Genomic DNA, 24,280 nt, shown 5'->3' on the forward strand with positions numbered 1-24,280 from the left:
AGCATTTAAAATATAAAAATTATTTATAAAAAAATTATTATATAGAATAGATATAATTATCATCACTATAATTATCTTAAAATAATATTCTACATATAACATAACTACTTTATTGGACAAATAATTCATTATTAAATTTAATAAATCAAGTTTTTAATTTCATAAATTTCTTAAAAATAGTGTTATATTTAGCTTAATTTTAACCTAAATTAAACTATTTTACTGAGTTTTAGTAAATACTTCAATTTAAATATCTATTAAAACACCAAATTAGTTAATAATAAATCTTAGTTAAAATTATATTTTTTAAAAGTTAAAAAATTTTGGCGTTGAAATTTTAGGTGGGAGACTTTTCTCATCGTTTTTAAGCAATAATTTTTCCGATTTGGTCTAAAAATCCAAAAATCTCGATCTTAGGGGGTATTTTCGCCATACCCCTACCCCTTGCTTAACCCTAATATATATATAGAGCTATTTTCAAAGTTATATTAAGTTATGATAGTATTTGAAAAGCAAGTTTGTAAAAAATTTTAATGCACTTTCCAAATAATTACGGTATATCTTATTTAATAACAGCACAAACAATCTGAGAGCAGATGATCAATGCCTATATCTTCCAAATAAATTTAATATGTTTTATATGCTCCCAGTGCTGCTTAATATACACTTATTTATTGTTATTATAGCCAATGGCTTATTAGTATAGCCAATGGTGTTATTTGGGAGACTTATATAATGTTATTTGAAAGCAATTAGAGAGATGGCTCACGAAATGTGATTATAGGTAATGAAAAATTTAGATCTTATTCTTGTCGGACGATTCAATGTTTTCTTAAGCATTATTTAATAATTACAATTTACATTTGCTTTTGTAATATCAGTTCCTCTCAAGGGTGGTCCACCATATATGGGTGATCCTAATGCCGGCGCACCAAATGCTGGTAATTTTATTTTAAATAAGGTTTTAAGTTTAGGTTTAGGTTTAGGTGCCTCTCATTTAGATTTGCTTCTCGTTTTAAAGTCAGACAGAGCTAATAGTTATGGCCAAAGAGCTTATGCTATATAACAACATACAGTATACTGTATTACAAAAATAGCTTATTTTGTGTTCACATATCTATAGATATATTCTTCTCATAAAATTTATAAGTTTTTAAGTAAAGAGAAAATAGAAGAGATATATTGATAATAATAATATGAACACAACTTTTGCACGAAAATTGAGACCAGACTTTGTAAAAGTTTTCAAAACATAGCGTTGGGAACATTGAATTGCCGACCATCTGCCTGTGCTCTCTATGATCACTGCTATTTATGTGTATAATACTGTATATACAGTATATGTATGTATGTATGTATGTATGTGTCTCTACTAATAAAGAGAAGCGTCAAAATAAATGTTTTAACTATAGAAAAGAGATCAAAAAGTTTAACAATAGGAAGAGGTATCAACTTTACTAAAGGACAGCTATTATTTGGAGCTCAGACCTGAATAGCGCCCAACAGTTGTGAAATAGATATCTTTGAAAACTCTGGTAACATAACGTATCGTTTATTATATAGTTTTGGGTGCTTTGCATACAATTTGCATTCAAGTTGAAGATATTGTATATATCTATTATAACAAACTTATGAATAAAAACGTTGTCTTCAATAGAATAGTGCTTACAAATCAAAATACATATCATATAATACAAACTGATATATTTAAGTAAACCATTTAAATGGTTCAACACTTTGAGTGACCTGTCTTTTTGGTAGTAAAGCTGAATACAGTATATATCGTCTAATGAGGTTTTATATGTATCCACATCTGCCAACCAGTGCTCCCAAACCATTGATTTTCATATCAACTACTATTATATTAATGCTATAATATTCTCATCTCAATCGCTAGTAATTCTCTCTCTCTCTCTCTCTCTCTCTCTCTCTCTCTCTTACCTTTTTTTCTCTCTCATTGACCAAACATTTCCTTTAGCTGTCAAAAACATAAAGAAAATTATTTCAATTTTTTGCTGTTCAATGTCTGTATGAATTCACACGAATTGAATGAAAAATAGTTATTTTTGCTGTGAGTGAGGGAGTTATCTATCTATATATAAATACATACAAGTAATATATAATTGAATTTGATAAGTGCTGAATTGAGGCAATCCATGTGTAAGGTGTGTATAAAAACATATAAGTAAATATATATTGCAGCATATACTACATTATACAATACCATATACTGTATATATATATATATATATATACTGTATAATATACATATGATATATACACTATATACAAGTTTATCTAGCCTTTATACAATGTGCCAAAAGTAAATGTGAAAAATATTATATATATATATATATATATATATACTTTCACCTAATAATGTGTCCGCACATGTGCTCTCTCCCATCAAAAACATTTTAAAAATGTAATATAAAAAGTATTACATTTTAACAAAAAAAATTCAATCATAACATGATAGGGAATAAAATCAGCAAAAATGTAACATAAAATAAGTCACTCATAAACACACAATATTTACTTTCAAAACTGGGTTTACATTTATTATACAAAGCATTTGATTTCAATGATCATTAGTCTCCTGACTATTATTATAAATATTCAAAACATTTTTTTGAGTCTATTGGTATGCAAATAGAGATTACATAAAATGAAAAATATTGTACACATAAATTGAAAATGAAATTATATATATATATATATATTTTAATTATAACATAGTTATTATATATTTGAAAAACTACATAACAATTGTTTTTAAGAGAAAATAAAATATTAAAAATATTTGCATTTCATGCCTCAGATATAACTGCCTGTAATGATGTCTCTAATGTAATGATGCGTGTTTTGAGGCAAAAAAATAATTTTGAGTTTAATAATCATTATACCATTTTTTGTGATGTTTTTTGTGTTTAACTCGATTTCTGTGTTGTTTAAAGTCAGTATTTAGTGATTTCAATGTTAGATATTTTAATAATTTGTTAACACAGAAAATGAAAGGATAGGGAGAGAATAGACAACAACAACAAAAATTCGGTAGACTTGAGAGAGAGAGAGAGAGAGAGAGAGAGTATAGACTGAGTTTATAATGTATCTTAAAAACAACTCCCAATGTTTCTCCCAATTGTCTCCCATCGCATCGCCAAATAGATTAAAAACCGGGTGCTCTCTTTCAGCGCAACCAGCACTGGGAGATAGAGAGCTTCAGGGTTTCTCTGCAATGAACATTGACATAAAGCGCATCCATAGCTTGTTGTATATCTTTACTATGGATATACTGTTGGCCGCACACATCGAAACAACGTGTGTGGCATCTGCTCTGGTGTGCGATAGGCGTGCATCGGGTCAAGAGATCGTTTAGCGCTATCACAGTACAGTCCCACACCCGCAGGCCCTTTGGAGAGCCTTGGGTGAAAAAATACATACACAGTGTATGTACTGTATATATGTTTGTGTGTGTGTGCATGTATGTGTGTGTGTGTGTGTATATATATGTATGTATGTATGTATGTATGTATGTATGTATGTATGTATGTATGTATGTATGTATGTATGTATGTATGTATGTATGTATGTATGTATGTATGTATGTATGTATGTATGTATGTATGTATGTATGTATGTATGTATGTATGTATGTATGTATGTATGTATGTATGTATGTATGTATGTATGTATGTATGTATGTATGTATGTATGTATGTATGTATGTATGTATGTATGTATGTATGTATGTATGTATGTATGTATGTATGTATGTATGTATGTATGTATGTATGTATGTATGTATGTATGTATGTATGTATGTATGTATGTATGTATGTATGTATGTATGTATGTATGTATGTATGTATGTATGTATGTATGTATGTATGTATGTATGTATGTATGTATGTATGTATGTATGTATGTATGTATGTATGTATGTATGTATGTATGTATGTATGTATGTATGTATGTATGTATGTATGTATGTATGTATGTATGTATGTATGTATGTATGTGTGTGTGTGTGTTGTTTGTGTGTATATTTATGTATGTATGTATGTGTGTGTGTGTGTGTGTGTGTGTGTGTGTGTGTTGTTTGACAGTTTGGTGTAAGTACTGATGCAATTCATGTTTCGGGTGGATTTGTATGAAACAGTTGGGGGAAAGCACGGTTGTAGTGTCCGCCCATACAGTGCTGGTCTGATGTATTAATAAGGTTAAGCACCTCCCAGTTGTACGCATAAGTAATTGTTGTTTCTCATGCATTGGTGTTTAGCACACATATGGTCTAATGGTTGGCACTGTAGCTCTGAAAGGGTGGCGTCACAGCTGTCAGTCCGCCCGAAATAAGACATTGAAGATGTCTATATTGTGATGTGTTTGTATGTCTATGTATTTAATGCATTACTGGAGCTAATATCTGAAGTGAAAAGTTTGTTCACAAAATTAAGATTTCAGTCATAGAGTTGTCTATTTTTGAAAGTATTGGTCAGTCTTTTGGGTCATCACATCACTTGATGAACCAAATGATGCCAAGAATGGTCAGTTCGGCCGTACAGTCACTCAAGTTTTCCATCGATAATATTCTGTCGCCAGAATTCGGCAAAAGTGACGGTGACTTTCAAAAAACTATTATCACTACAAATGGGATCGACAAACACGAGTCAAGTGTCAGATCACAGTCATCACCATCTGTACCACAAAACTTGTCAAACAATCGTATCCATCCATTAGACGTCACATCACTGATCAATAAGAGTGTTAAGAGAAAACACTCTTCAGATTCTGAATCATCTAATATAAGCTCTTTGAGTACGACATCCAAAGATACTCTCAATAATTTAAACTCATTTTATAATAATAATAAGTATAATAATAATAATAATACTAAAAAAGAGAGCTCTCCTCCAAAAAATGTCGATAAAAAGGACGATAAGGATGCCGTCAATTGGCCGGCTTGGGTCTACTGCACCCGCTATTCGGACAGACCCTCTTCCGGTAAGTTATAGTTTCTAAAATCATAATAAAAATAATATTTCATTTAATACCAGTCGTAATGAATTACTTTCAATGCTTTCAGTGATTTGTAAAAACATATTTTTATTTAACAAACTGTGAGAGACTCACTCACACTATGTATCATATCATATGCTGCAGTAAAATGCCAAACATATGCTTATATTTATATATTATATTAAGTCATTTTCAATTGTTGTATAAAAGAAAACAATTTATATCTTTCTAAATATTATTTATCCCATATATTATTATTCTATTATATTTAAGTTATAAGAAAATTGTGTGAAAAGTATATTTTAACAGCAAATTAGACTAAAAAAGCCATATATTATGAGATAATCAGTGGTGATGTGTGTTTGAGTTTCTCCTGTTTGGCAAACAGTTATAGTCGTCTCTGTTGATTACAATGGCACAGAATTGGCTGTAGTTTTGCAAATATTTAGACAATTTGTATGACTTTTAGAGAAGTTCAATATAAATGAATTTTTATTGAAAGGGATGTGACATTAAATTGTTGGCCACACAACACATATAACAATGTGTTGAATTGTATTTGAATGGCATTCATATGTTTGCACTGAATAATGCAAGTAATTTAGTGGTCAAACTGAGTGCCATAACAGTGAGCGCTATTATATATGGACCACCAGTGTTGTTGGCTGTGTTGACTGTCCGGATGCAATCTACCTGTGCTGACGTTTAGTTACTAAAAGTTGTAGTAGTTATGGCAAACTAGTTGGTAGACAGACTTACAGACACTGCTATGCCAGTAATCACACACATATTTCTAGTATTATTGCTCTTTAAATGCTTATAACGATTGCATTTTCAAAATATAAGTGATATCACAAAACATTTTCATAGTCTAACATTAAGTTTAGTGACTCTTACTTTTTTTTGGAGACATATTCATTGAAAGCATGGGAAGAGCCGCAGGCATATCACGGACATGACATCCCATATACTGATAGTCTATTAGATAATTCCTGTCAATTGATACTAAAAGACTTGCTTTAAGTAAAATATCAACTTTTAAATGACAGCATTAATAACTATGATTGCAATACACTTTGGTTGGCCTTCTTGTAGGTGTAGAGACCGCACTACAAATAAGACAAAGTTATGAATGCGGGCGGTCTTCACAACCCATTTCCATGTAATACTATGTCTTATGTTACCTGAGATTATGCCAAATAAAACAATATTTTATAACTTTATTGCATATATATTTTAATGTATGATATTAATAAATATATGTATATGTGCAATATAAAAATATAACCACTTTATTATCACTGTTTTAAATTAGATATCATAAAAGTTTTAATGCTATAAAACATTAAATAAGTTTACTGTTTATATACAGACAAAAATAATTTTTACATCAAAAATACCACAAAATAGTAATAAAATTAAAATTCTAACCCAAAAAACTTGTCGGTCGGTTAGCAAAATATAGCAATTAAAAAATCAAAATATTATATTTTTATGGTATTTTTTTAAACAATTTTATTGTGGTCTCAAAGAATGTTTTATGAAAAATAGATTTTAAAAATGATTTACTTTATATTTTTGAATGTTTTATTACTCTCAAAGTTGCTATCAATTGTTGCTTTATATTATAATTTTTGTACAAATTTTTATATCAAGCAAATATACTGTATATTCTCACATAAATTGATAGCAAATATCAATAGAATTTGTCAATGAATTCAAAAGTAGCTCAAAAATATTATCTTTATATTGAATATATATATATATATATAATTCCCTTTTGGATAGCAAACCATCACTTTTTTGAGAAAAAACTTTCTTTACACAAGATTTTGATTTATTAAGGTTTGCACGCAATTTGACACATATTGCTATCCTATTCTCACTGAACATCATTATGGATAACAATAAAAATTTATTTCTTTTTTTTCTCTCTCTCTCTCTCTCTTTCTATGTTTGTCTACATATATTGAGTTCACTCGAAATAACTATTTTTCTGTGTCCAACGTTTTACTACATAATATCGAAAGAGAAAAAAGATAAATAGAGAGATAAATAGGCAGTAATGCATGTTTTGCCCAATGCGTTAAAAACTAAAATTAATTTATTATTTTTAATATTTGTATTGTTGGCATTTTTTCATATTTATTGTTTTTAAATTGAAAGTTAATTATTAATAAAATAATATATTATTATTAACAATAAAATATTTAATATATTACATTTCATAATTATTTTCATGAAATATGTTGTTTTATGTCGTAATTCGTATTAAAAAAAAACTAAATTAATTGAAAAAAAATATATTATAAAACATTTGATATTTAGTTATATTTTAATAATTATTGAATAATTATATTTATCTTTTAAAAATCAAGAAAAAATGTTTTATTAAAAAAATGTTTATTTTATTGAAACATCAACAGCTTCTGAAAAGTGTTACCTCTGGTTATATAACCCGTTGATTTACAATCTGATTAAAAATAAATTTTTAATTTAATTTGTTGTAAGAAAAGAAAAAATACTAGTTTTTAAAAGAAACAATCATTGAATTAATATGTATTTCTTGGGTTATGACTTCATTGATAACAACAACTTAATAAAAATAATGTTATATTTTAGATTAACAATAATTATTAAATTAATATATATATATATATAAATAATTAAATATATTTTTATGTTTTATTTTATTATATCATATTTAATATAATAAAATTGCAATTTGTATTTTATTCTAAACATTTCATATTTCAATTATAATATTATACATAATTTTTACAACAGTCCAATTATACAGTATTTATAAATAAATAAGTATATATAATAAGTATTTTTAAAATTATATTTATTTTAGTATAATTAGTATATGAGTTTAAATATTATTATTTGACCAATTATTTTAATAAATAGATTAGACATTTAGATATACAATACAAATTTTATACTACAAAATTTTATGCTACAATATATTCAACAATTTAAAGTTATTTAATGTTTGTATATAAATTAAACAATAATGATCTAATATTGTTATTGTGTTATAAACTAGTGTTAAGTTTTATGTTATAGTTTAGTATAGTTTAATATAATACTTTATAACTGCAAAACAAAACTAATAGTGTGTACAAAATGAACGATAATTGGCTTTCAAAGGCTTTGTTATATCATGTAATTACCGGAGGAAGCGGTCAATTAAGTAGTACTATATTCTTGAGACTCATTTGTCAGACCTTTTGAATGTCAAGCCTAAGCACTGATAGTATTCTTTAAATATATAAATTTATTCAATTTTTTTCTCGGATTTATATCTCAAACATATAATGACTTTATCTTAATTAAGATTAGTAAACAAATATTATTTGCAGACAAGTTATGGCATAATCTTTTGACTTAATTCTATTAATCTTATCTTTAAAATATATATTGTATTAGCAATGAATAAACATGTATACTATATAATAATTTAATTAATTAAATCACGAATTAAGTGAATTTTGATATTAATTTTTAAAAGGTGTTATATAATTAAATAGATTCATACATATATGTTAGTTAAATAAATTCATAACATTGATTATATAATATAAAAAAGATTACATAAAATCATGTATACAACCAAATACAAAACCATTGAGAAATAAAGACAAGTAAACCATGAGTTTTAGTTAACGATAAAATGATGAGAAAGTTGTCTTTTTTGATAATAAAATATTTTGATATAAAGACCTACGAGAGAGTGTCGCACTGTTATAGCTGAGGGCTTAGAGGATGAGTTGCGTGATTGTGTTGCTTAATATCACAATTATTATATCATAACTACAAGTGCTATAGTAATTCCCCTTTACATCACATATACAACACTGTGGCCCACACACAGTCACTATTGAGTTTTTGTAGTGGTTTTGCTTATTATAAGCGGCTATTACTGTCTGTGTATGTGTGTATGTGTGTGTGTGTGTGTGTGTGTGWGAGAGAGAGAGAGAGAGAGAGAGAGAGAGAGAGAGAGAGAGAGATTGTCGACCTGTTTATCCATCATTTCATATCTCAATCATTAGTTTATTGATTTCAACATTCATTACATAACACAGACCGTTGCCAATGCCATAGGAAATGAATGTTAAATATAATATCAAAGTAAGCAATTCATTAAAGAGGAAGGCATTAGATATTTAGGGGAAAATAGTGTGCAATACCTGAGCCGAGAACTAAGTATTTACTTCATTTACTTGGGAGGTATCGGCTAAACGATCACATTTGTGACTATTATAAGTAGCAATTATGCAAAGTTTTAGGAGTGGCTCCACTCTAACCATTTGTAATCTCATGTTTTCTCTTTTTAATATCATAGTTAAATGACTGATAAAATTATTATTATTTTATTTTATGATTCCGTGATTTTAACTTAAAAACATACATTTAGTCACTTAGTAGATACCATATACTGTATTAAACCATTTGACTTGACATGAGATAAGCTTAACGGGTGTCACGTGTTTATATCAAATTAAAAGTGACATTTAATTGAATTTTAAATTAATAAATGAATGTCTAATTTTCTGAGTCAATTGTTTTACTATTTAAGTTTACAATTTGATTTGAATTTTGCAATTTTGCGTACTTAATAAAAAATGATAGCAAAGAGTAGTGATATTTAGAGTAAATAATAATTAATGATAAAATAGAGTATTTGAATGAATAACATGTGTATTACTAATTAGCGCCTCTCCTCTCATCACATCTAATCTCATCATTTCGTTTGTTACGCAAAATTAACTTTTCATTGAATGAATCGCTTGAGTGGTCGCTCATCCCTAAGAAATCATAGAAATCAAGTAATGATAGCTTTAAATACCTTTTACTCTATGATTGCTATTTCATGCAATTCACTAATAAAATACTATTAAATAGAAGCCTAATGTGACTCAACTCATCCGATTGCCATATAATGCTATATTATTTTGTGTCCATTATTTAATTGCTCCCTCACAACACATTGCACTATCCCATCCTAATTTTTATCTACCAGTGCTCCCACACGTAATTATACTCTGAAAAACTTAAACATACATTCCTTTCTTTATATACATTATTATTAATTTCTTATTATTTCTACTTTGAATAACTTGTGTTGTTTAATAATTTTTGATTCATTTATTAAATTTGTTAAAAACTGACTTTTATGCATTATTATGTTGTATAATAAAATAAACCCCTAAATAACATGTATCTGTAATAAAATTTATTTTAATACAACTAGCATAAACGGTTATTATTATTATTATTTGAGTCAATTGTTAAATTATTTTTAGTAATAAAATGAAATTTATTATATAAATAAAAGTATGCTTTGGCTATATTATATAAATAGACAATTTGTTATTGTTAATATATATATATATATAATATTTATAAGTTATATAAGACATAGCATAGCAGTAAACTGTTTTAATATAATATATTGATATATTTTTTTAGTAAACTATAATAAACAGTATATTATGTATTATTCTTAAAAAGCTACAATAGTCATAATACAATCAATATAATAATATAATAATAATAATACAAAGTTCTATATATAATCCGGTTTTGTTATGAATTGATTATTATATACTAATTTTGCGATTACATAGTTATATTGATTTTTTCATAAAAAGTTAATAGAAAAATTATATTCAATTAAGTCTATTGTTAGCTAAATAAAGTCCATTTAATTCATATATAATATCTGTATATACTGTGAGATATAAGTCACGACTGCAGATAACTCAAGACAGGTTTGCAACACACACACACACACACACACACACACACACACACACACACACACACACACACACACACATACATACATACATACATACATACATACATACATACATACATACATACATACATACATACATACATAAACATATATATTTATATATACAATGCCTCTACTAAAAACAGGTCTAAAACGTATTATTTAGATATAAAAAAGCTTTTATTATAAAATATTGTAACAATTTACAGAATATTCATTCACATTTACAAAAAAACTTAAATTCATGTTATTAAGAAATAATATAATTATAATGTTTGTAGATAATATTTTATTTAAAGATTTATGACAAAAATAATTTACATATTAGTGATTATATAATTAATTTTTTACAATTGTAAAATTATTTTATTTAAGTTTGTTTTAAATTTTACTAATAATGATCTATATATCTGCAATAATTACTTGTATATATTTATTATATGACATTTTATTTAATCTGTCAAAATGTTTATTATACAATATATCATTTTAAATAATATTTATCTATTTTTCATTATGTCAGATTTTTATCAAAAATCATATGTACTGTAACTAATAAATAAAAAGCATGTTTCAGTTATTTATTTTTAATAAATAAAAACATGCAAAATATATAAATATACTGTATTGAATTTTAAATTAAAAATTTTAACGATATTGCGTTACAATAATAGTTAAATTTATTATATTTTATTTATTTTATTTAAATAAGTAGTTATGATTAAGAAATCATCCCTTTTTATGAGTTTTGCAAAATAATTTATAACTAATAAATTATAAAATACTATTACTATCTTTATTTCTTCAATGTTTAAACATTTATAATTTGCTTGCATTTTATAATTTATTCGTCAATTTAATATAAAAATGTTTTAAATAATGTAATATTAAAGCCCACACACACTGATACACAGTCAGTCAGACACACATACATTGCATTTAAATGTACTTAACGTTACATAAGAAACAACATATTATTTTCCGTCTAATTATGAAATAATGCTTTTGTATCACAGAATACCTTTTATATATATATATATATATAAACAGAAAACGTAAATAAATATTTATTACCAAAATTTTGAAATATTTATATTCAGTGTATGTGTGTATTGAAGTTTAATCTACACTTTAAACGCATAGATATTTGGAAATTACAATAAAAATATTTTTAATTTACAGACAATGAAAGCTGAAAAGTGACAAAAAAAGAATTGATTGATTTAAGTGTTGATTAGTGTTATATTATTAAAGTATTTGAAGTAATTTTATAAAAACAATGTTTAGTATTATTGAGTGTATTATAATAGCGTTAGAGAAGTGAAAGCATTCATTACTTAGTAAAGTGAAAAATAAGCAGTTGTTGGAAGGCATACAATCATACATACGGCTGGTTAGCAATAAATGGCAATTTTGCACATATATTGGTGTGTGTGTGTGTGTGTGTGTGTGTGTGTGTGTGTGTGTGTGTGTGTGAGAGAGAGAGAGAGAGAGCTCATAATGTTTGGAGACGGCTATTGAAGAGCTAATGGCCCGAAAAGAGTGTCGACACAACACATTGTATGTAATATTGGGTACAATACAGACATATCACTATCTCAGTGTTTGCAGACACTCTACTTGTGTCGGATTACGGATGATGAATACGCACCGGCAGATAAACTATCATTTTTCTAATAGACTATTAGAGCTCGTATTTTAATTATTTAAACGCTTCCATCACTACATATATATATATATACAGTATATATCATTTTTTCTGAGCTGATTGAACATCATTTTTAATGTACACAAAACTAGTGTTGCGTTAATATTTTTTGTTACATTGTATAATAAACTCTACTATAGGGTTGAGAAAGCAAATAATTTGTCAAAAACTACTAAAACTATGTTTAGAAACGGTTTTAAAAAACAAAATTTTTTAAACAAATACTTTGATACTCATAATTGACTTTTATAGAGATGTTTTGAATCGCTTTTAGCACTACTTTTAGTATACTTCTAATTTAAAAATTTAATGATTTTAATACTTTTATATGAAGTTTCAATAACTCCATATTGAAACAAATACATTATATTATACAAACAAATTGATAGACAATGATTAGTAATACAATTAACTGTAAATGACATGAATTATTATAAAGGACTGGCATTCAGTGATAAAGGTTTGGCCGTAAAGGCAGTGCAAACATGACATTAATGGTGTAGTTGTCTGATTGAATGCAATGAGATTTAGTGTGCATTGCGACCACATTTAGATAATCATGTAATTGACTGCTAAACAGTGTTGAGCTTGAATTATGTGATTCAATCCATGGGTGAGACTCTTATAATGCCTTTACAAGTGTGTGTCCGTAGCGTATCGTTATGTTTGTAAATGTGTCGAAAGATAAGCATTTTATGTCCCTTAGTGTTGGCCGCTATTAGAGGGTTATTGGCAATGTGTGAGTGTGTGAGTACTGAATACTACCAGAGCCTACAACGCCTACGAATCATTGTATTTGTTGTTAGCGGGGATGGGCTCAGGCAGTCAGTCAGTCTCTCGCTGGCACTCCGTTATCAGCGAAAACAAGATGTGCTCAACAAAACAGTGTAACTCTGTCTCAGATAAGACTATTAATTAATTTTATGTAATGTTTTGCCTTAACATTCAATAGACTTACTGTTAAGTTGACTGAGAATTAATTGAGCGAACGATAACTAATGGCAAACACTAATGATTTAATGAAACAAATGCTTCATTAAAATCATTATTAATTAATCTATAAGTTTAGCACTCATACACCCGGTCTCAAGCAACATATACACACCAATACTCTACCATCAGTACCAGCAGTTTATAACTAGCATAACATGCAAATCATTTTTATATTTGATCCATTGATTCAATAAATTCAATGAAAACTACATTATATACCATGTAAATCAAACCTTTTATTAAAACTATTTTCGTATATTTGTTTTCAAATTATTGTTACATTAATAGAAATTATAGATGAATTTAGCTATTTATTTAAGTCTATTGATAAAATAAAACTAAGTTTACATATTATCTCTTATTTAAAGACTTATTGAAAGAGATGGCATAAATTGTTGTTATAGTTTTGCTGATCTTATCAAACAATTTAAGTTTTATTTTTAGTCCCCATTAATACAACTTAACTCAATTACTATTTCGCTCGTCATTTACTATACAACTCAATAGAGATCAGGAATACAGATACGATAAAGAAATCAAATAGACTTCTTTGCCAAACAAAGACCAGTACTACGGTTTGAGCCAACTATTCAATCAGTTATATTTGTAATAAAGTTAAAGAGAGAGAGAGAGAGAGAGAGAGAGAGAGAGAGAGAGAGAGAGAGAGAGAGAGAGAGAGAGAGAGAGAGAGAGCTCTAGCACTGACTAATCTTAATTGAATAAGCAGTTACTGATCCAACTGTCACATTGTGTCAACTCTTTGCAAATAAAAACTTACTATTTTGTATATCTCTTTACATCAATTAACTATACATTTTCAAAAAAGAGAGATAAATTGCAACATAAATAAACTTTCAATACATGTATTAGTTAAATGTTTATCTTATTTTTGAGATGTTATTGTCGTGTAAATAGCGAATTATACAGACGACCAATCATTCACAATAAACCAATTATTTAAAGAAAAAATATTTTTACTTTAAATGAGTCCCCAATTCTTAAAGTCAAACAGTATTTCCTAAACCAATGATTTTCTGATGTATTGCACTAATAATTTCATCGATGTTTGCGCTCATCTTATCAAAGAACAAACACCGACTTATTATTCATTTATTTCAAAAACTAACTAAAATTCCTTTAAATATTATTATTATTATTATTACTTTTAAAAAATTATTTTTCAATGAAAACATTTGGTCAATATTTTTTATTTTGAGGTTACAATAGAAATTTACATTTTAAATAATACAATTAATTATTTTAACTAAATAATAAATTATTAAATTTATAAGATCAAATATTTTTTTTAAATAATGCATTTTTTAGACTGCATAGACATATATTTTGTTGTTACTTTTTATCTATATTAATCATTTTGATTACTTTTACAATTTGATTAAGTTGTTTGTATTGTTGGAAAATAGTATAAATATCTAAATTAATAAATTATTGACAATAATTAATATAACAACATTTGTGTCTAACAGATACTTACTATAATTAGTTTTTATATATTGTTATTATATTCACACTATATATACAGTATTATCTTTAATAAGTAAAAGTAAACGAAATATTCTCATAATATATACGATATTCACTATAACTAAGCCATTGTCGGGAAGGGCAGCGTGTGTTCAGAGGAGTCATCCTATTGTTAGTCGCAATAAATGACTAAAACTTGTCAATTGTCTGCTATATTCCCACGTTTATTGTCACATAGTTTTCAGATAAATGTATTAATAATATTAGTACTGAATTTCAATAGCATGTATGCAAATATATGGCTTTACTTCTCAATAACCGGCAGTAAAATAGTGTTTTCATGGCTTAACTTAATGTTATGTGCCTTTCATATGATAACGTTTGATCAATTTATTTCATAAATTAAAATTTAAATACTAGTATTTATTTGTAAGCAATATCACTATAAAAACTAGATTATGATTGGCTACTGGTTTAATAATTTATTATTTAAATGAAAATTTGAAAATATATTTAATATAAATATATTTGGCATTCGATGTGCACATAGTTTGTCAATAAGGTATATAAATTATAGTCAAACATTGAATTTATTTCACAGATAGTTCACAAGTCTGTAATAGTTTTAAGCCGTTTGTATGGCTATAATATAAACTATGAATGTGTGGGACAGGAGTGTACACACAAATCAATCAATTGTTAGTCTATGTAAAACACAGCGGAGGTATTGAACGCTTGAGTTACGCCTCTTGTATCAGAAAATACTGTGCATTAGGTATGACTGCTATTTGGTTGAGACCTGAATCCAAGTGACGATTGCTTTGCCTAAACATTGTGACAGTCATTGGACAGGCATGTTAGGTGGTCTCGCCTGTCAAACTATGGTCATTTATCATCGTCAAAACCAATTGACATACAGGTGCTCTCAAAGAGTCGTTGCATTAACAATAAGACAATACATATATAATAACTTGAATACAACGATATTATGATTGCACTTAATCTGTTAACAACATAATGCCGTCAATGTATTAACTATTGACAAAAAAGACTCATAAGATTAGTAATCAATTGATTGTATGAGAGTTTACTATAAGACTATCTGTGAGATTCAAGCAAAGACTATATAACTAATAATAATTGTTAGCACAAGTATATCCTTGAAATTCATACTATCCTTACATATAACTTATCTCTATATGTTTATAATCATTTGACTGGTATTAAGGCATTGAAATTAAAGAATTTTTAATTTGAAAATTCTTTGTTTGTATGGATTAAAAATCTTTAATGAATTGTCTGCTTATTGTTTGCATCCGATTAGGTCCCCGATCGAGAAAAATCAAGAAAAAGGAGAAAAAAGATGAAAAGAGACCGAGAACTGCATTCACAGCCGAACAGTTGGGAAGATTAAAACAGGAGTTCCAGGAGAACAAGTATGAAGACATTCATTTTTATCCATTCATTTGATCCATTCATTGATCAAATTATTTAAACCTATTTCAAAGTCAATTCTAATCAATTCATTCAACAATTCATTTGAACAGATATTTAACAGAAAAACGACGACAAGACTTAGCAAACTCTTTAAAGCTAAATGAGTCACAAATTAAGATATGGTTTCAAAACAAAAGGGCAAAGATTAAAAAAACCAGTGGATCCAGACATCCATTGGCACTTCATCTCATGGCTCAGGGATTGTATAATCACAGTACAGTTGCCACTGAAGGCGAATCCGATGAGGAGGACGACTATATGAGAAGTGACAGGAGCTCGACGTGTACCTCACCCTTACAACAGCAAGACTTAAAAGACAACAAATCTTAGTTATGTTCAAACAAATCATTTTAACATTTTATTTAAATTCAATGGTATTCTAATTTTGTAAATATTTTTAATGTTTAAAATAATATTTAATTAATTGCGAACAAATTATGATATTATTAATTAATTAATTTATATAGTAATTGAACAGAAAATTATTATAAGATAGAGGTCAGCGTTACCAATGATAAAAAAGGCTGTAAATTAATTTAAAACTTTTAGCTGCTTTACTATAATTATTTGATTAAAAAACAAAAGATTTTAATATAAGAAATATTTAATTAATAAGTTTTAGAGGAATTTATATCACTTAAATAGTGCAAACTTGTTGATTACAACTATATAATTATCATGGACTTACAAAAATATTTATTAATTAGCATTTTAAAAATAATTTTAGTTATTAATTCATGATTAATAGTACTCATACTTTTATAACTATTATTAAAATATTTTTGTTTTAAAATTAAAACTAATGTCTATATAAAAATAGATCAAAGTTTAACAGCAAGTTTTATTTTAATTATACAATTATACACATTATACTCAATTATCATGTTAAAAGCTTTATATTATATATTTATATTATAATTATAAAATTAATTGAATGTTATTTATTTATGAAACTTAAAAAATATGTATTTGTTTGTTCAATATATTCGTTTAGAGTAACATCAATAATTATAATAATACAAACCAAAAATGCATAATTGTATTGGTTATAATATAGTGAAAACCTTAAATTATTAATGAAAAATATATACTAAATTATGACACATAATAAACATTATGTGATATAAATTAAATAACAATGTTTTGTTACACAGCCTATGACCAATAATTTCTGACTTATAAAATAACAATATTTAAAATATATATATACAGTGTATTATTTAGTTGATATTTTTTGTTATATATTTTTGGTAATTGTTTGATCGATAACTCGATAACTAATTTGCATTTATTTTGTACTCAAAACAAAAGATTCTCATAATATATGTTCCTTTTCTTTATTATACTTTAGTTATACAGTAATTATGTATATATATATACTTACAAAGTATATCAGTATATGCATGTATAGCATGTATATACTGTATATATATATATCAATCAGCTATTATACAAAAGTATAATATTAGTTTATATTAGTTTAATAATAATAATATTATATAAAAAAAAATAAGTTCAATTTCAAATCATGTAAACACTAAAAATTAAAATAATTTATCCAATTAAAATTTCATTTTCATTGTATTTTTATTGTAATTTATTTATCAATAATATTAATAATAATAAGTAAAAATATTTGGTTTCTCCCATTTCATCGAAACAATTTAAACGCAAACAAATAGCGTGTATATACAGTATGTACTGTATGTAAAGTACTTATGACTATATAATGGCAATTTGCGATATATTTATTTATAGTTAATGGCATTTATTTTGTCAGTAATTTTAAAGTTAAGAATTTAGAGCTTTTGACACAAGAATTTGGACGGTTTTCGACAAACAGTTAGCTCTTATGAAGTGATGGTCTCCTCCATAGCTGTCACTGCATTTCCGCGACAAACTCATTAAGAGCTCATTAACTGCGGAACAGTTTGTTTTTGACTCCCAATACAGACTTATAGCTATTATAACTAAGTGATCAAATTTCACTGTTGTTTCCCAATCGCGCCACACATATAGACAATAATGATATAAATTTATAAATAGTTGTCAAGTATTTGCTATTTTGGCTCTCAATTACATTTAACTCGCAATTCATAAATTTTTGTAGTTTTGTTTGTTTAGTAGAGTTATATTTAAATTATTACTTTATTTGTTACATGTAATCAAAGTTAGCTTGAAATGAGATTTTTAAAATTAAGATATTCAATAATTTTGATTTATTAGCTTAATCTAAAGTAAATCCATTATCTAATCAATTATATTACATATTTTGTGATTTTGTAAATTTTGTTTTACATTATTTGACTAAAGATTTTATAAATATTATTTTTAAAATTTTTAAAATATTTTTATTCTTATAAATTTAAAAGTAACACATAAAAGCCAAAGTTAAATAAACTATAATCCATATTATTAATTTTAAATGGTATTCAACTCAGAACTGTATTAAAATAATATTTATTTAAATTTAAATAATATTATTTTATAATAATATTTTATAGATTAACATCATTAAAGTGAAGAAAACAATTTTTTAAATAGTAATTACTTATGTTTAAAAAACATCTATTATTTTTTGAAGTTATATAATAAGATTTAATACATGAGTCGACATCCTTTCTAAATTGCCATATATTATATACTATATTATATATATTATTATATTATAAATTTATATATAAGAAACTATCGGAAAAGGAGACGACAAATAATGGTTTGTGAAAAATAAGATAAAAAGAGAATTAAGTTTGTTTTGGTGTCAATCAAAGTGGTGTCACTAAAAATCTAATAAAGACTACCATAACATATGCCGCTATTTATTATAAAATACTTCAAATCTTATTAGTTGTGAAACGAAAGCAAATGAACGCCTATTGCATCGCAGATATAATATAATACTTATATTATTTATATTATTATTATTTATATTATAAATATATGCCAACTATTCAAACCACACATAAATATACAGATATATATATTTGAGTCAAAACTTCAATTTTTCATTTTATTTTATTGTTAGACTATTATAAGCAGCGATGCATTCATCTGTATGGTATGCCCATCAAGTATAGGCTGTCCCATTGATGATGACTTTTCTTTCTCTCTCTCTCTCTCTCTCTCTCTCTCTCTCTTTGTTAGAGGACTTGTCTCTAGAAAATGTGAAATCTTTATAGTATACAAGTGTCATGATATGTGTCTATCTATTGGTAACGCATCGCTTCCAGAGGTGATACTTTTGATAGAAAAAATTACAGGTTCTCATAGACTACCAGTCATATAGTATGTCAACATTTCTACTTATTTGACTGTTCATACAAGTTATAGGCTATCGATACGTTATATTTTTGTGCTTTTAATGTATTTAAAAATGATAGAAAAGTCTTTCAAAATAGTGGGTTACCGCTGATCCGTACAAAACAATAATTTTTGTTACATTCATTTAATTTTACAAAATATAAATATAAAAACACATTCAATTTCTGAATGAAACTTATATATATATATTGTATATATCAAACATGAGATACGAATCATATTATATAAACTATAAAATACTTAGAAAATGTTAAACTTTGAACACTATTTTACACTCGGATTACTCGACAATGCGGTGGGTCGAGGGGTCGACACATCGACAATCACTACATTTCACTGTCATTCAAATAAACTCAAAACTTTCAATTTGTATGGCATTTATGATAATTATTGTATTTAATACATTTGATACATAATCTATTAAAAAATATTCAGATATTAATTTATACAGTATAGTAGATAACATACAATCAAATATTAAATATATCTAAATAATTGTTTTTAAAGAAATATTATATTTAATTAATATAATAAATAATATATAAACTATTTACTAAATAATAATAAATTTATAAGTTATGTGAATATGAACAAGATTGAAAATTATGATAATGCACGTTTTAGTAAAAATTAATTTATGAAATATTACCACAAAATGTTGATCATATTTATTGAAATCAATTTTAATAATATAATGTGATAATTTAATGAAATATATGATTTAAATATACAAATATGTGTGTTTACATATAAAATTATACAATTAATTATAACTTAAAAATTAATTATAAACCCAAATGTTACACCCAATAAAAAATTATTTAATAAAAACAATTTTATATATTTTAAATTAATATTCTTAGATCTAAGGTTTGATCGTTAACTTAAACAATTGATTTAATTAAATCTTTTATTTAAATTAAATAAATTTTGGTTGCTTTAGATACATAAAACAATACAAATAATTATAAATGTAAATTAAAATTATATTAATACAGATATTATTGTTAGTCTAATTAGTTTAAATTATATGCAGTATTTTATTCATATTTCTTTAAATTTAAGATTTAAAATTTTATTTATTAATCAAAATGTGTATCTTTCATCTCTTGTTTACATAAAAATTATTATAATATTTTAATTGTATTTTTAAAATTGCATGCAATTGAATGATTTTATTTAATAACTTTTATTTTAAAAGAGGCCATAAAAACATACAAATATAATGTTTTTACAAGAATGGGTAATATTATAATATACTGTAAATTTATAAATTTTATAATATTTTTTAACAAAATTAAAATCTAATTTTATTAAATGAATTACTTTTTAATTGCAATTTAGAGTCTACTTTAATAGTCGTTCTCATAAATGGTGAGAAATATACGTTATTTTTAATTGAAATGCATTAAAAAGTAGTTTTAAATTTGATAATTTGATTTATTTAAACAATAATAACACTCATTATTTTTTTTGTATTATAGTAGTTTTTCCAGTGACTATTATCTAAACTTGCATAGATTAATTATTATTTATCTAATAATATAAATAATATTTAAAATAACATGCATAAATATTGTATAAATTATCAATAAATAAAAATTATCAATTACAGTATTTTTATTGTTTAATATTCTAAAATTTAATATATTAGTAATCAATATTTTACAGTTATGTTAATTATTTGGATAATATTAAAGTCATAATACTTTGTAATTTTTTACAATTTAATTTTTTATTATTAAAATTACTATATATTAGTAAATAAAGATAATATAATACAAGTAATACTAAATATAAAAATATAATTAATAATACAATAAAAAGTTATTTAAATAAAATAAAATTATTTAGTTTTTTATATAAAAAAAACTATAGTTAAATCTAGTGTATGTTAGAATTTAAATAATATATTGCACCATTGATAATATTACATAAAAGCATCTTGTCATATTTTAACATAGATTTTTATATAAAAAAATATTTATAATAAATTTTGGGTCACATAACACTTATCATAGAAAAATATTTAAAAAAAAACTTGAAATATTTTTATAAGTCAATCTTTATGTTATGATTGTTTGTAAAATATGACACAACTATTACTAAAAACAGCTAATCAATCAAAAATTTTATTTCAATTTTGATTTCAATTATTATATTAATTGAATTTTTTCTTTTTATTTAGTGTTGAAATATTATTTAAATTATATTTTCATAAATTATAGTATTGATACTAAAAACAAAAATAATAGAAAAATTTAATTTAAAGATTTTTTTTAAATAATTTTTTTTTTTAAAAGTATTGCAATTTAGTTGATTTCTTTGTTAAAATAAAATCATAGACAAAATAGTTATGATGCGTTTTTTTTGCAATAAGACTTATACAATGATTAACTATTTTTTACAATAGAATTACAATTACAATAAAATTATCAAATTTATATAAAAATACGTTTAAGTGTTAAATAACTTGAGTATTTCAAATGTATTTTCGGTATATTTAAATACACTTGAATTTAAAACTTAATATATTTCTAAATAACATTACTTTATATTTTTATCAATTAACCAATTCACATATTTTTAAAGATATTTATTTAAATCTCAAACTTATAGTCCTTTTTTACATATAATAATAAATTGACGATATAGATAAAAAAAAGTTTTATGTGAATTATAATTACTTTTTTATTAGTAATTTTTCTACAGTATTTTATAACTAAATAATACAAAAATTATAAATGATACAATTTAAAAGTAAAGATATATGATATATTTAATTTATTTATATCATAATATAATATAAAAGTGGCTAACTTTAAGTCAAAAGTGTTAAAACAATCATTGCGTGAGACTTTATAATACTGTATTTATTATAGTATAAAACGCCAAAATTTAATTTATTAAAAAAGACTAAAATTTCAAATATAAATTTTAAAATAAACTTATATTAACTATAATCACAGTATTTTATATTGTTTTAATAAATTTTAAAATATACTTATACTATTGATTAATATAATTTATATTTTATAAATTTATTGAATCATACACTAATTTATTTAAATTAGCATTAGTTTTACTTATAATTATTTTATGATATATTATATAGAAATAGTAAGCAAATAGTATACTCTATAAAATACTTAGTTTTTGCAATAAGAGGCAATAAAAAATTTTCCCACAAAATATTACGACTATTTAAATCTGTTTGTCTGTGAATGCCATTAGTTTACTATATAATGAAATTGAGTTTGAGTTAAATATTTTTCTGTATTTCTCATCAATCAGTAAATCACAAAACTTTTAACTCAATATCTATTAAGCAAATTACTTGATTTAAATCAAAACTTGTTTTTGTTTACTATAAACCAATTGAAAGTAATATAATTAAGTTTTGAATCTAAATTTATTTTATTTTGCCAATAAAGTTATCGTAAAATTTTTTAAATTCTTACACTTTTATTATTAATGATATTATTATAATAAAAAGTTTAATTTGTAAACAATTTATTAAATTGCTTTTAAAATTTTAATAGTATGGATATTTATTTTGTTTCTCACTATAAACTAAACTCACTATAGTGGTGGGTGGTCATCAATATAATTTATATATAATATAAATTATATTAACTTACCGTATGTGTATTTCAGTAAACTGTAACTCAAATTTCTAATGGTTTAGTATTGAATGTAAGAAGTTTTTAATCAACTTTATAGAAGTTTATATTGTGTTATACAAAAATATTTTTTAATAAACAGAAAACTATAATCAAAGTTATCTAATGTGTGGTCATTGAACAGTGTTTTACAATGAAATAGATCTAATATCACATGAGATATCATAGTAATTGTTTAAATGGGTTTTTTAAATTAATTTTTTTGTAATTTTTAAATTTTGACAAATAATATTAATGTATTTATAATTTCTATTTTTTTTTAAATATTTGTCTTTATAGATATTAACTTTAATATATTACTTTATATGTGTTAAAAGTTTTAACTTATAGAGTATTATATATCATTACTGATGCTACGATAGTATGATTTTTATAAACTTTTAAACAATATATTAATTATTATTCTACAAATAATTAGGCTAAATAACAAACTATAGCATTATAAGAGTTGTTATTAGTCATCATCTGGACAATTGGTATTACTATAATATAATATTAGTTATTTAAAAATAAAATTAATTTTATAATCAAAATCAGTGAAATATTCCATCAATTTGATAAAAGTTTGTATTATTTTATTAAAGTCAATGCAGACAATAATGTAGAGAATCTATATTTGAGTTTAATCGACATAACATTCAATATTTATTTAAATATAAAATCTATATTTACTTAGCAATCAAGAAAAATATTTTTGAGTAAAAATATTAATTAAATTTTAGTTGATATGATAAATATAGTGGAAAATTATATATAACTACGTTT

General features: G+C 24.6%; 2 protein-coding genes across 2 annotated transcripts in view; one reads left to right on the top strand and one right to left on the bottom strand.

Moving 5' to 3' along the window:
• LOC128959768 (malonyl-CoA-acyl carrier protein transacylase, mitochondrial-like) overlaps positions 1 to 24,280 on the bottom strand; it is a 227,974-nt gene that overhangs the window by 138,790 nt on the left and 64,904 nt on the right. The gene's annotated exons all lie outside the window — the stretch shown is intronic.
• LOC128959778 (homeobox protein engrailed-1a-like) lies at positions 4,473 to 16,841 on the top strand. The gene is made up of 3 exons (XM_054305791.1): positions 4,473 to 5,004; positions 16,339 to 16,450; positions 16,562 to 16,841. The coding sequence occupies exons 1-3, from the start codon at positions 4,524 to 4,526 to the stop codon at positions 16,839 to 16,841; spliced, it is 873 nt and encodes a 290-aa protein (XP_054161766.1). The 5' UTR covers positions 4,473 to 4,523.

The sequence above is a fragment of the Oppia nitens genome, unplaced genomic scaffold (assembly GCF_028296485.1).
Source record: "Oppia nitens isolate AA-2021 unplaced genomic scaffold, nextdenovo-longstitch-racon4-pilon3 scaffold4_pilon_pilon_pilon, whole genome shotgun sequence".
Lineage (NCBI taxonomy): Eukaryota > Metazoa > Arthropoda > Arachnida > Sarcoptiformes > Oppiidae > Oppia > Oppia nitens.